Source organism: Lutzomyia longipalpis, chromosome 1, assembly GCF_024334085.1.
Source record: "Lutzomyia longipalpis isolate SR_M1_2022 chromosome 1, ASM2433408v1".
Lineage (NCBI taxonomy): Eukaryota > Metazoa > Arthropoda > Insecta > Diptera > Psychodidae > Lutzomyia > Lutzomyia longipalpis.
Genome location: NC_074707.1, coordinates 44,338,278 through 44,350,740, shown reverse-complemented (window position 1 = coordinate 44,350,740; position 12,463 = coordinate 44,338,278). Strand labels below are relative to the sequence as shown.

The following is a 12,463-nucleotide window of genomic DNA, read 5'->3' as shown; positions in this document are numbered from 1 at the left end:
CGAAAGCTCGTCTCAGAATCTGTAAGTTTCCAAAATCAACCTTTTTTTCTTTTAGTAGTGTCGTGAAGTAGAAAAAAAACAAAGTTGTTGAATCGAATATTTTTAATTTGTCTCTTATATCATAATTTATGTATATATAATTATTTATGTACATTACGAAGTAACAATTTTTATAATGGAAAGTTAAATAATTTCATTTAATACTCTAAGAGCTAAATAATGTAAAATTTCTATGTACTGTATATTTCTTTTTATTTTTCATCTCTCGATACTCAATGTTATTTGATCTAATGAAAAAATATTTCCTTTTCACATCTTTCTCTCTCTCTCTCTCTCTCTCTGAATTTTGGCATGGAAGAATGTGGCAAATAAATACATATTTTTCTTTTCTTTAATATTGCATTTTTATGTATAGAAAAATTTGATTGTTAATTAGAGCAACTTCTCTCTCTTTTTTCTCTCTCAAAAAATATACAGGTAAACATTTTCTTTTGAAATTTCTCTTTAATATTTTACATACATAGAAAAAATAATTTGGTTTTGGCAATTCCATTGTGTTTCAACCACTTATTGAACACAAAATTCATTAATAAATGTTGGTTATATATTAAGTGTATTTTAATATATATTATTTATCTTCCTTCTCATTTATATATTTTTCTTTTAGTTCCTTTCTCGGCGTTTTATTTTTCCAGTTTAGGGCACAAGGATTTACCTTTTGAAAAGAATATAACTGACTTGAAGTTTTTTTTAGCATAAACTTTTTATGCTTTGCAGGTAATTTTGAACATAAATAATTCTTATAGAATTTTGAATTTATGAACTATAATTTGTATGCCAATTAAATTATGTTGTTGCTTAAGGAAAGTGATTGAATGAAAAAGGAAAAAAAACGTACGAATTTACTGAAAAGTTTATGAAATTGTTGAAATTAAAATAATCAAATATTAGATAGTTGAATTAATATTGCAAACATGCCCTTAGAACAAACACCCGGCGTCATAAATACACGTTTTTACGTTTTATTTTCGTGTAATTTATACCATTAACATAAGTAATGAATTTATGATATTTTCTTTCCAAAATTGCGGAAAATGGATTTCGTATAATTTAAAAATTTACATTCATCAAGTAATTTATATTAAATAATTTGGAAAATTACCACAGGATGGCCTGATTGAATATTTTTTCTTTAAAATTTTTCTAATTTTGAGGAACCTCTGATCTTGATAATATTTTCTTTAAATATTTTTGTAATTTACTAAATTCATTATAAAGATGCTTAATGTTTCTGATGATTCCCCTAAACATGGATTTCTAATGGATTAACTTACGTTTTATTATCTAAATAAATAATCTGTGTTATGTACATTTTAAATTATATTATGTATAAGTTTCTCCGATGAATTATTTAAGCAAAAATGCGACTAACTTTGGATATTTACATGTAGGCCTGTTTTGTATCAAAGACGATACATTTTGGGATAGATAGTGAAGAAAATCCGGAGAAATAAAAGAAAAATAAGAAATATTCTCAATTCTAATTAAAATTAACCTAACACTGAAGCTCCACCTTCGGACAGAATATGCATAATAGTTTGAAAATGAAGTATTAAGAAATAAGAAGAAAAATCCGAAATTCAAAGAAGAGCCCTGATTGGCTGATATATTCGGAAAAAGTGTTTTCATTGGCTACTAGCTCGTTTATCAGATTAAGGGAGTTGAAGCTCTGATGCAAGGTTAATTTAAATAGATAACTGTCAAATTCCTTTTATAGATATAGATAGTGTATGAATTTGATATAGGTTGGGATATATACTACATATATAGACACATAGGTACATGGCCCTGTTATTATGCATTTTTATTATGTTTCTTTATTCCAAATTAAAAAAAGAAAATTGATGAATATCAGTGCAATGAAACAATTGGAAAAAAAAGTATCGAAGAGTAATAAATGTTTGAAAAGAAATGATTTAATAGAAATGGAAATTTTTAACTTAAACGCTTCCCTTTCCGCTGTACGATTACTAACTGTATAAAAAATTAGTTAGTTACATTTTTTTTTTGCCTTCGTAATAATTGACAATTAGATGATACAAATGTCTCATTGAACAGTATTTTTTGTTGTTGTTTGTTTGTTATTAAAAAATGGAAGATATGTTACCTAATCTAATTACTTTCTTACACTTATTTTTTTTTATTACAATGTTTTCTATCCTCTAACAAATTACTTTTCATCTAAGTTTTTTTTTAATTCTATTTCATTTAAGATATTTTCTTTTATATTTAATTATTGTTTAATGTGATCCTACGGACTAATAATGTGTTTAAAAAAAACAGAAACAGTTGGTAAACTCTCAATGCGTTCGTTTATCTCGTAATTTATGTAATATCGCTGCTCATAATACCTCACATATGAGGTACAAGTGGGACAAATTGGGGGTAGGTAGGTAAATCTTCCGCAAAATTACGTGAAAAGAATAACTTGTGCCATGGTTTGATTGTTTTCTTTTTTTTTCTCTAACTCTGTGAGCAATAACTGAAACTCTATGCACAAACATACTTAATTGTTTAATGTAAAAAGAATGAAAAAAAACGCTTAAAAAGTGTCTACCAGCTTTCCTATATAGTTACATGACTGCTTCTAATGCCTAAATAAAATAACAACTAAAATAACAATAAAATTAAGATTATATAGGATACATTCAGGTTTTGATAGATGATACTGCAAAAGAAATCTACTTTAATTCCAAATCTCTCATTTTTTTATATTTTCATACTATATTCATAATGTATATCTACTTAAAGTTTTTATTTTCGATATACGAAAACATAATTTATATGAAATATTTGTAATATTGCAAAGTATTAGCTTTTTGGTTTTTTTTTCCTTCTCTCTCTATTAGAGCAAAAATGTTGAATAAAATGGACGTTTTTGACTTTTTTTTCTCAAGAATTTTCTACTTGCACAATATAAAAAATTCGTATTCATATATTAGTACAAATTAAAAAGAAAAAAGAATTCTCAATAAAAATTAGAAAAAATACATTTTTTCTAAGTTTGTAATACCATTAGTTTTTTTTTCATCTTGATTTTTTAGTTATCTTCTTGACCCATTTTTATCAAGCTTTGTTTCGTCCAAATTCTTAGTTCCTTTGTCTTTGTTTTTTATCATCGAATCGAAAATACTTTTTTATGCTCCATTATATGACATTCAGGTCTCTTTTAGTTAAAAACAACATCATAAAAATAAAATATATAAATGACTAGAAGGTTTACAATTTTAACTGAAGAAAAAAAAATACTTTTACGCCTGACAAAGATTTCGTCCTAATTTTCCTTTTCTTTTACTGAGAAAAAATGTCATTCTAATGAAAAAATAATATTTTTTGACACTATTATACCTTTAATTGTAGCCTCTTCCGACTTTAGACTTAAGTTTCATTTTACATCAATGATTCTTCATGAAAAAGAGAACATAAAAATCATGACTTAAGCCTAACGTCTGAAGAGGGTCTTAAGGAGTTATCATACCTTAGTTTTCGTGAATACGAGTGAAAGAATACGCTGTTTTCTCTTATTCTTTCCCATGTACAATGTTAAGCATCAAGTGCTTGAAGTTGTAGTAAGATAAGACCTAGATTACGATCTTAAAACACTTGAAAAGGTCTAAACTGAACAATTTAGGTTCCACATTTTACATGGAAAAGAATGAAAGAAAATAGCACGTTGCATAGAAAGTTTCAAGCACTTGGAACTTTAGTCTGATAAGCCCTTTATATTAATTTTCAATTTTTTTTTCCAAAAATATGCTTCCTTAAATCTCTGTGTAACTTGAAATAAAAAATGGGTCTCAAAAACGAATATTATTTAAAGTTATGTATTTCAAATCATTTCAATTTTCTCACTCACAGGATCTTAATTATTTTGAATATTATTATCAAGTTAATGCTCTTAGCATAAAATAATTTAATCAGTATAACAAACCTTTTCTTTTTACTTCTTTCACTCGGTTAAAAAAAAAACATTTTTCAATAAAAAAAAAATAGTAAAAAGAATAGCTTTTTGGAGGACGTTAGTTTTTTTTTATCTAAAAGTGAACATCCACCTTCTTGTACGACAGAAACTTCACGTAAATCTTTCATTGAATGGATAGCAATCAAATGAAATACCCGAGCACAAAGAAATAATTTGATAATAATCTTTAGATATCATGAAGAGCTATAAAAACATTTTAATAATTTTATTTGTTAATTACACAATTATAATACGAATATTTCAATTTTTATTTTCAAAAATATTTCTCTGTGAAATTCTATTTATAAAAGATTTAATTCAAATTATTAAATAATTTTTTTCTTTAAAGACAAAAAAGGAACTTTTCAATTAATGTTGGAATATGAAAAAAATGAAGATTTAATTCAATGTACAAAAACAATTAAAAGTTATATAAATCCTATGAGTGACTTTATCAAGTATTTATATCATCAAGTTTTGCACAAGACCCATTGATTACATTATCTTCTTCTAAGAAAGGTAAACTATTCTCTCTCTCTCTCTCATACTTGACGATGTGTATACTTCTATGTTAACGGGTGAACGGTAATACATTTTAAATGAAAAAAAAAAAAAGAATTAAGCGACCAAACTAATACAATTTCTACTATTTAAAGAAAAACAATCTAATCCCTTTTTTCTCTAATCTGTTTGGCCACCACCCGAATTCCCATTTCCTGTCCCCGAAATTGACGCATTGTGCTTTACTTTGTCAAATAATTGTAGTTTCGATCGTACAGCACCTTCGCACACAGTTAGCCGCTGTTGCGTTGGCTTCTTTTCCAATTCCATGCAGAATGCTTCGTAGTCAGCATTTCGGCTGTTGTAGTCAACGTAGCACCTTTCTAGGCCATAATCACGCCGTATATCGGAGAAACACCCTGTTAGTGAACTCGTGGCACTTTCAGTTGCAAAACGCGCTGGTTGCTGTGCCTGTGTGAATTGCATGGACGGTGTAGTTTTGAGTGATTCAGGTACACTAAATTGTTTAAATGCTTGCCCCTTGCGCTCGAAATATTCAACAATTTTTGCTATTTGCGCTGATCTCGTATTGGGGATTGATGTGTACGATCGATCATCCCAAAGAAGTGAATCGGACCCAGCTAAGCTGCTGATATCATCTGAGCTATCCGTGTAGATTGACGAGGTGCGATTTTTACAATAGAGCAGCTGATTAGCAAATTGACTTTTCTGTATAAGACTATTGATTTCGGAGTCAAGTGCCAATCTATTGATGAATCCCATATCAATGGATCGCGTATCAATATCAACATTGTTCCCAATCATGTGATGTCGACAGTAGAAACGTTGCTTACGTGAATCCGACAACTCCAAATCATCGAGACTCCTGAGGGAACTCACGGGTGTTGATGTATCCTCTATCCTTAGTATACCATTAGTGTCACTTAGGGTTGGATTTGACAATTCCATATCATCTTTCTTTGGTGTCTGATACGGTGCACCGTAGAAGCAACATGGGCACAACGGTATACGATCCGTTTGCTCCACATTTATGCCATCGAAGCAACAACATGATGCCTTGTACGAAGCTGATGATGCTCCACCGCAAAAATCCTCATTGAGACACGAAAAGAATCCACTCTCCGTGGAACCACGACGATTTAGTACTTTGCTGTTCTCATAGCAAACTGTCTCACTTGAGTCAGACTTGCTCTTCTCAATCATCTCCTTGGCACACTCATTGGAAGGCTCATTTTGACTTGCATTACCCGTTTGATCTTCTCTATCGTTCTGCCCACTCTTGAAGAGTGGATGGCTGAAGAGGGAATTAGCTTTGAACTTTTTGATTGTCCCTGTACATTTTGGCAAATCCAATTCAAGCACCACCTTCTTATTTTCTTCGCCATCTTGCTTCTTTCGTGTTGTCTTCGAATTACCACCATCCGCTGTGGCAATTCGATCCAATTTATTGCTGCAATTGTACTCCTTTCGTCCACTTATGGGTGAATTTGGAAGACTCTTTGGAGTTATCTCCCCATTAGGGCAATTCTTATCGAATGGTGTCCACTCTTCCTTCACCAATGGCGATGACATCTCAAAGCACGAACTAAACAGATCACCCACACCCGCCGTGTACGAACTAGGATTAGCACCGAGAATCTTCTTCACGCCACGCAATTGCGCAAGGGCTGTGAATGGATTCAATTTGGTATTTTCACCAACACGTGGTTTATACTGTGGATCTTTGAGGAACATTGTCTCAGCCACCTTACGTAGTGTTACATTTGAATATGTCGGTGAATCGGGTGTAGGTGAGTCGGGTTCTCTTATCTGCCTATTAAGCATATGACACCGGGCTTTGTCACTCGGTGTTGTGTGCTGCGGGAAAACAATCACATTCTCCGACATCGATCGTCGATGCTGGAGGGCAGCGTGATCTTTCAATTCACTCTTATTCCGCATACGCACAAGGCCCTCTTCCTCCTCATTCGCATCAGTTGTGCGCGAATGGAGTTGGGCATCCAGTGAATTAGCACCACCCTTGCCACCTTCAATGCCATTTGATGATGCAATCCCATTGGAACCACCCTTATCTTCTGCCGTTACTCCACTCAATGGAGACGTTACAATATGCAGAATACTATCTTCGTCAGTTACTTTGTCCAATAATATAGTCATCTTCTTAACAATTTCCATAAATGTCGGCCGACTCTTTGGATCATACTGAAAATAATTTTAAAAAATTTTATTAAAAAAATTGTCTTTTTTAAATTATTTGTTTAACTTACGGTGCAACAATAGAATGCCAGTCTTAAAAATGCAGGTGGAGTATCGGCCGGACATAAATCCACAAATGCTAAATAGTCCAATCCAAAAGAATCTGTTCTCGGCAAAACATCTGGATCAGCTTCAATCTAAAAAAATTTTTTTTTTATTAATAACTAATCATAGAATTTTTTAATTTTTTTTTGTATACTCACACTTGCAATCAGTTCACATAAAATTATTCCGTATGAGAATACATCGCTTGTCTGATCATACCACAGCCCATTGAGACATTCTGGACTCATCCAATACGGCGAACCGACTGTATCCAGTCGGTTTTTACCACTAAAACAAATTAAAGTAAAATAAGAATATAAATTACACACAATTAGCGTTAAATTTAAAAAATAAACTAACCACTTTTTTCTTGGAATTTTCGCAGCAAGCCCAAAGTCACCCACAACTGCATCTAATTGTCCATCTGGCGACCTCCGTATCAGGACATTCTAGAAATTTTATATAACATAAATTAAACATTTTTTTCACAAAAAAAAAATCATAATGAGTGGTCTAAAAAACAAACAAAATGATTTCATTGAAAAACATCTTGTTTAGAAAAAAAGTTAAAAATTTTGCTTACTTTGCTTGTTAAATCCCGATGAAAAATGCCAGCATCATGGACATATTGCATTCCTCTGGAAATACCCAATGCAAGTTTTATCTTCACACAGGGTGATAAATTGTCACCTTGCGATTGAATCAACTGCTCCAAGGAACCACCATTGATGTACTCCGTTAGGGCATGAAGTTGTCCTTCTTGTACACAAACGCCCATAAAGCTGCAAAAGAAATGAGGTAGGAAAAGAACAGCGATAAATATTTAATTTCAGAAATGTTAGAAATCTGATTTTTAAATTAAATCTTTGATAGAAAATTTTATATTTAGGAAGGTGGTAGGTACTTAAAAAATTAATTGAGATTCTTAGAAAACTAAAATCTCTTCAAACTTGTACCGGAATTAATCTTGGTCACATTTTGCGTAACAATAAACGTTAGTTTTCTACGTAACAGTAGATAAAAAGCTTATTAAAAGTTTATTATCTCCTAACTAGCGTTGTAAAAAAGAGCTAATAAACTAAGAAATAATTAAAAGAACTTACCTTAAAATATTTGGATGGGATAATTTATTGAGCAGTTGTACTTCACGTAGCATATTTGGTCGATTAGATCTCAATTGATTCATTTTCAGTACCATTACTTGGCCAGTTGTTCGATGTGTAACCTTAAAGAAATATTTAAAAAAAAATGATCAACGATCAAAATAAATATATAAATTGAGAATTTATATGATTTAAAGACAGTAGAAAAGCTCAATCTCTGCATATTTTATTAGCTGAGGTTAGCATTTAAGTTTGAGAGTGATTTTTATGTAGCTGTATTCCGAGAAAAAGATTTAGGGCAAACAGTTCTATTAAGAATTCTACCTCCTACATAAGGAGATACAAAGAAAAATGTTTTATTCAACTTTAATGTTTTTTTTTTTAAATTTTAATTTCGATCTAAATAGATAATTGAAATCAATTCCATATTGGATTAAATGCATCATTTTTTATCAAACACGCTGGAGGTATACCATACGGGGCAATTAAATTGTACTGAATATCAAAACACTTTCATGTTTTTCTCTAGTTTTTTTTATTATAGTTTTCATTATACTTAAATGAACACACGCAAATCTAATTTACATTTTTCATGCTACAAATTTCTCCAAATTAAAAAAAAAAAGAGAGATATATGTGAATGCATTCAATTTATTTGATTTTTCCCTTTTTCTCTTCAAAATACGACGAGATTTAATTGTGTTTATTGTTCAAGTAGTCATACCATGTAGATATAAAAGTACATTATAAAATGTTCAAGGTTGTAAATTAACTTGTTGACGTATATGCTAAAAAATTGAGGTAAGAGAGTTTTGATCATTTAAACTTTCATTTTCAGTTTGAATTTTAATATAATAAACTTTTTAGCATCTTCATTATAATGAATTATGAAGATTCTTTAAAAGGCACCACAGCTACGCGATTTTATTGCCATCGAGACTCTGAACTAAGCAAAGTCTTCTATTCATTGTGCTTTGCAGTTTGCAGTTACACCATTTATTGTTTATGCTTACATCTTCAATAAATTCTGTAATAATACATGTACTGAGTCATTAACCCTTTCGCGCCAGAAGGGTCATTCCTGTAAATTCTTATTGTTGATTTTTTTTAACAGTCTATCAAATGACAAAACAGAAAACTTCAAACGAAGAACCCTAAAAGTGGCTCTATAATCAAACTCTTTAAAGTGGATCTCACATTTTGACGGTGATAATAAAATTTATGATTACGTTACGTATATATTATGGTATTTTCATGATAGATTATAAAATTGGAGTATCGTGCAAAAACAAAAAGAGAGCTAAAACGGCTATATCACCTTTAGTTCTCACAAAATGTGATGGGGACAATCATTTTATATCTCTAAGAGTCTGAATTTTCTTACATTTACGATTGTTGTTGAGCTAAAATCAATTTCAGTTAGGCTAATCCGTTATCATTTTAAATAGGAGCGAGTATTCATAATGAAAAATAGATATTTTGTTCAATTTCCATTAAAATAAAACAATCCAATTGGATTCTACGTTGCGATCTTTTGTACAATCCCACAGCCAATAATTGCAACAAAATACTTGATCAAAATAAAAACTCCGCCTCTTTGAGAAAAAAACGACGTTGTTTGAACCGAAGACTTTTTGGACGCAAGCCAAATGCTCTATCAATTGCACCCCCTGGCTCTCTTTGAAAAAAAAAGTGAAAAGTAATTATGAGTAAACAAAAAGCTTCTCAGTCAGAGAGTATTGTTTATTCTCGTACTCTCTCTTTAGAATAAGAAAAGTTTCTATCTCTATTTTCATTATCAAACAATTAGTATAAATTTTATTGCATTCGCTTTCATTAATTTTATTTATTTACTTTTATATGACATACGAATGAGTAAATAATGAATTGCTCAATAGAAGAAGAAGCTTAGTTAGATAAAATTGAGTTTTTTTTAAGAATAATTTGAATGAAAATCAGCTGAGAATCTGTTTATCCTTCTTCAAGAAAAATACCTAAAGGTCTCAACAAGCTGACGGATTTAACTTAAGCAACATTAAAGCTCCTTGAAAAAGTACTTTAGTGGAAATATGTGTATCAACAACGTATTTTTAAACGATGAAAATAAATGAAAATTAAATTATTTAAAAGAGAATTTTTGGCAATGTTAATTTAACGTATATATTTTCTCTCTCACGCTGAATACGATATTTTTCACTTTGTTCCCTACCTACCTCTCACATCATTTTTCAACAATTTTCACCTGCTTTCTTATCTCTCTTTTTTTTCAATGCTCTGTTTTGTAATCTAATCAATCGAGAAGAGCAATATTCTTTGAGTTTGACGACGAAACCGTCTCATATTTAAAGGAAAAAAAAATAGAAAAGAAAAATTATGAAATTCCCACTGATCAAGCAACTGTGAAGAATGAAATTAATAATGGATTTCCGCGTCGTGAATGAGCACCAGATATGTAAATATGACTTTTTACCTCTCTCTCTCTTTCTCTTTTCTTTCTCTTACAACGAACGATCTCCTCAACATCCTAAAGAAAACCAATTGATATTTAAAAGTAGAGATTTTTTAACATCTCAATTTTATTTTTTTAAAGTTCATTTTGATATTCTATTGGGTGATAAAGGAATTCATTTTATCAAAGAAATTGAAGGAAAAGAAAATGATTTTATTACATCTGCAAAGTCATTTAAACAGACAAAATTAATCGGCTAAATTAGCAATATATTTCAATAAAATAATTAATTTATTAGCATAGTTAAAAGGTACTTGATATTTGCCACGAGATCCATAACGAATGATCCATATTATTCTGTTCTATAAATTCTCACCAAGAGAAATAGAAGAAGTACAGAGAATTGTAACATAAGATATTGGATCACTCACGATATACATAAATATGTACTCATATTTCGTAGAATAATTCAATTATGCAGGTGTGCTATGTGTACCTATATCTATATATTGAATTTCTACGGCTTTCCACATTATTTATTTCTGCAAGAAATGTAGGTATCTCTAATACCACTTAATGTTACAGATTCCACTCTATTTTTTGTCGAATTTGAGCAGAAGATTGAGGTCATATAGAGATGTAAAGTGCGAAAAATTAGTTGGGATAGTCTCTCCTCTTCCAAATGGTCTGACTCATTAGGGGTGCGCGTAGGTGGGCTTTACCTTGTAAACTTCAGAGAAAAATCCACTTCCAATCTTCTCCTTGATAAAGTCATCGACGGAGTAGAGCGCCGAGACGGCAGTCTTAAGGGCACGGCATGATGATCCAGTCACTGATCGATCGGAGAGGCCCCTTTTGAATGGGGGCCCCGGACCGCTGTGTTGGCTCACGCTCATTGTTGGCGAGTCAGCACAGGATGGGTCTTCTCTATCAGCTCCAATGAATACTACATGAATAGCAATTCACAACACCCATCCTGGGGGGCCCTCTTCACGTTTAGGCACACAAGTTCAATCGCGCAACACCACCAGAAACTTCCTCTTGGACTCGGATCACTCTGCAGCACTAGCACTGTGGGTTCGTAGGGCGCGGGAAGTGACACCCCACACTTTTTAAAATTTATTATTGTTCTTCAAAAGTGTACACACAACACAGAGAAATCACTCCCACATGCCTTGTGGCACTTAAAACACATTTTGGGGGCCAGGGAGAAGATTATTCCAAATTGGCCCAGAGTTTTGAGTACTCCGGAAAAACATGGAGACTAAAAAGCACAAATCCATGGTGAGAGTATGTCGCCGCACTCTCTGCACACAACCACTATGTTGCAAAACAAGTTTCGTACATTATGCAAAAGTTAGAATTTACAAATTTTAATGCTTAATATGCTTAAATTTAATGCAATTTTGCTGACCAAAAAGATGATAATATTCGATCAATGGCGGACATCACTTGACAGATGAACAACCCAACGACAAAATCTTCATTGCAATGTCTGAACTTTCTTTTGAGTGCTCCATTTTTCCGATGGAAGATCCTACGGAAAAAATTTCCACTTTGTGACTCGTCTAAAAAATGAAATAATGTTTAATGATTTTTATTATTATTTTTGCATGATTTTGTGTTAATTATTTTCCTTTTTATTGCATTCATTTATCTATCTCTTGAAGATGTTGAACAGGAAAAAATTACTTGGAGAATTTTTAGACGAGTAAACAGTTTGAATTCGCCATCTTTGCCACTCTTCGCTGACCGCTATTTCCTTTGCGCGGGAAATTCATTACTTGATTTTCTTCGCTTTCTTCTTTTATGTGAATTATTTTCAGTTTATTTTGGTAAGATTACTCTGCGAAAGAGTTTTATCTTTATTATAGATATTTTTTGTTCTTCAAGTCAGTAAAAATCTGTGAAATGATTCAATATCACGTTCTATTGCAATTTAACGGAAAACCCGAGAGAAACGGTCAAGATTTTATTAAAAGAACGCCTAATTTTTATTTTCTTATCTGTGTTTATTTTTGTTTTAATATTCTTATCATTGGCGTCTTATTCTCTTTCCACTACAAT

General features: G+C 31.4%; 1 protein-coding gene across 1 annotated transcript; it reads right to left on the bottom strand.

The window, feature by feature from the left end:
• Window positions 1-87: 87 nt before the first annotated feature.
• On the bottom strand, window positions 88-11,888 carry LOC129787526 (serine/threonine-protein kinase dst2). The gene is made up of 7 exons (XM_055823218.1): window positions 11,119-11,888; window positions 7,948-8,069; window positions 7,428-7,626; window positions 7,205-7,293; window positions 7,003-7,132; window positions 6,811-6,936; window positions 88-6,745 (listed from the first exon to the last, which is right to left on the bottom strand). The coding sequence occupies exons 1-7, from the start codon at window positions 11,290-11,292 to the stop codon at window positions 4,703-4,705; spliced, it is 2,883 nt and encodes a 960-aa protein (XP_055679193.1). The 5' UTR covers window positions 11,293-11,888; the 3' UTR covers window positions 88-4,702.
• Between the last annotated feature and the right edge of the window lie 575 nt (window positions 11,889-12,463).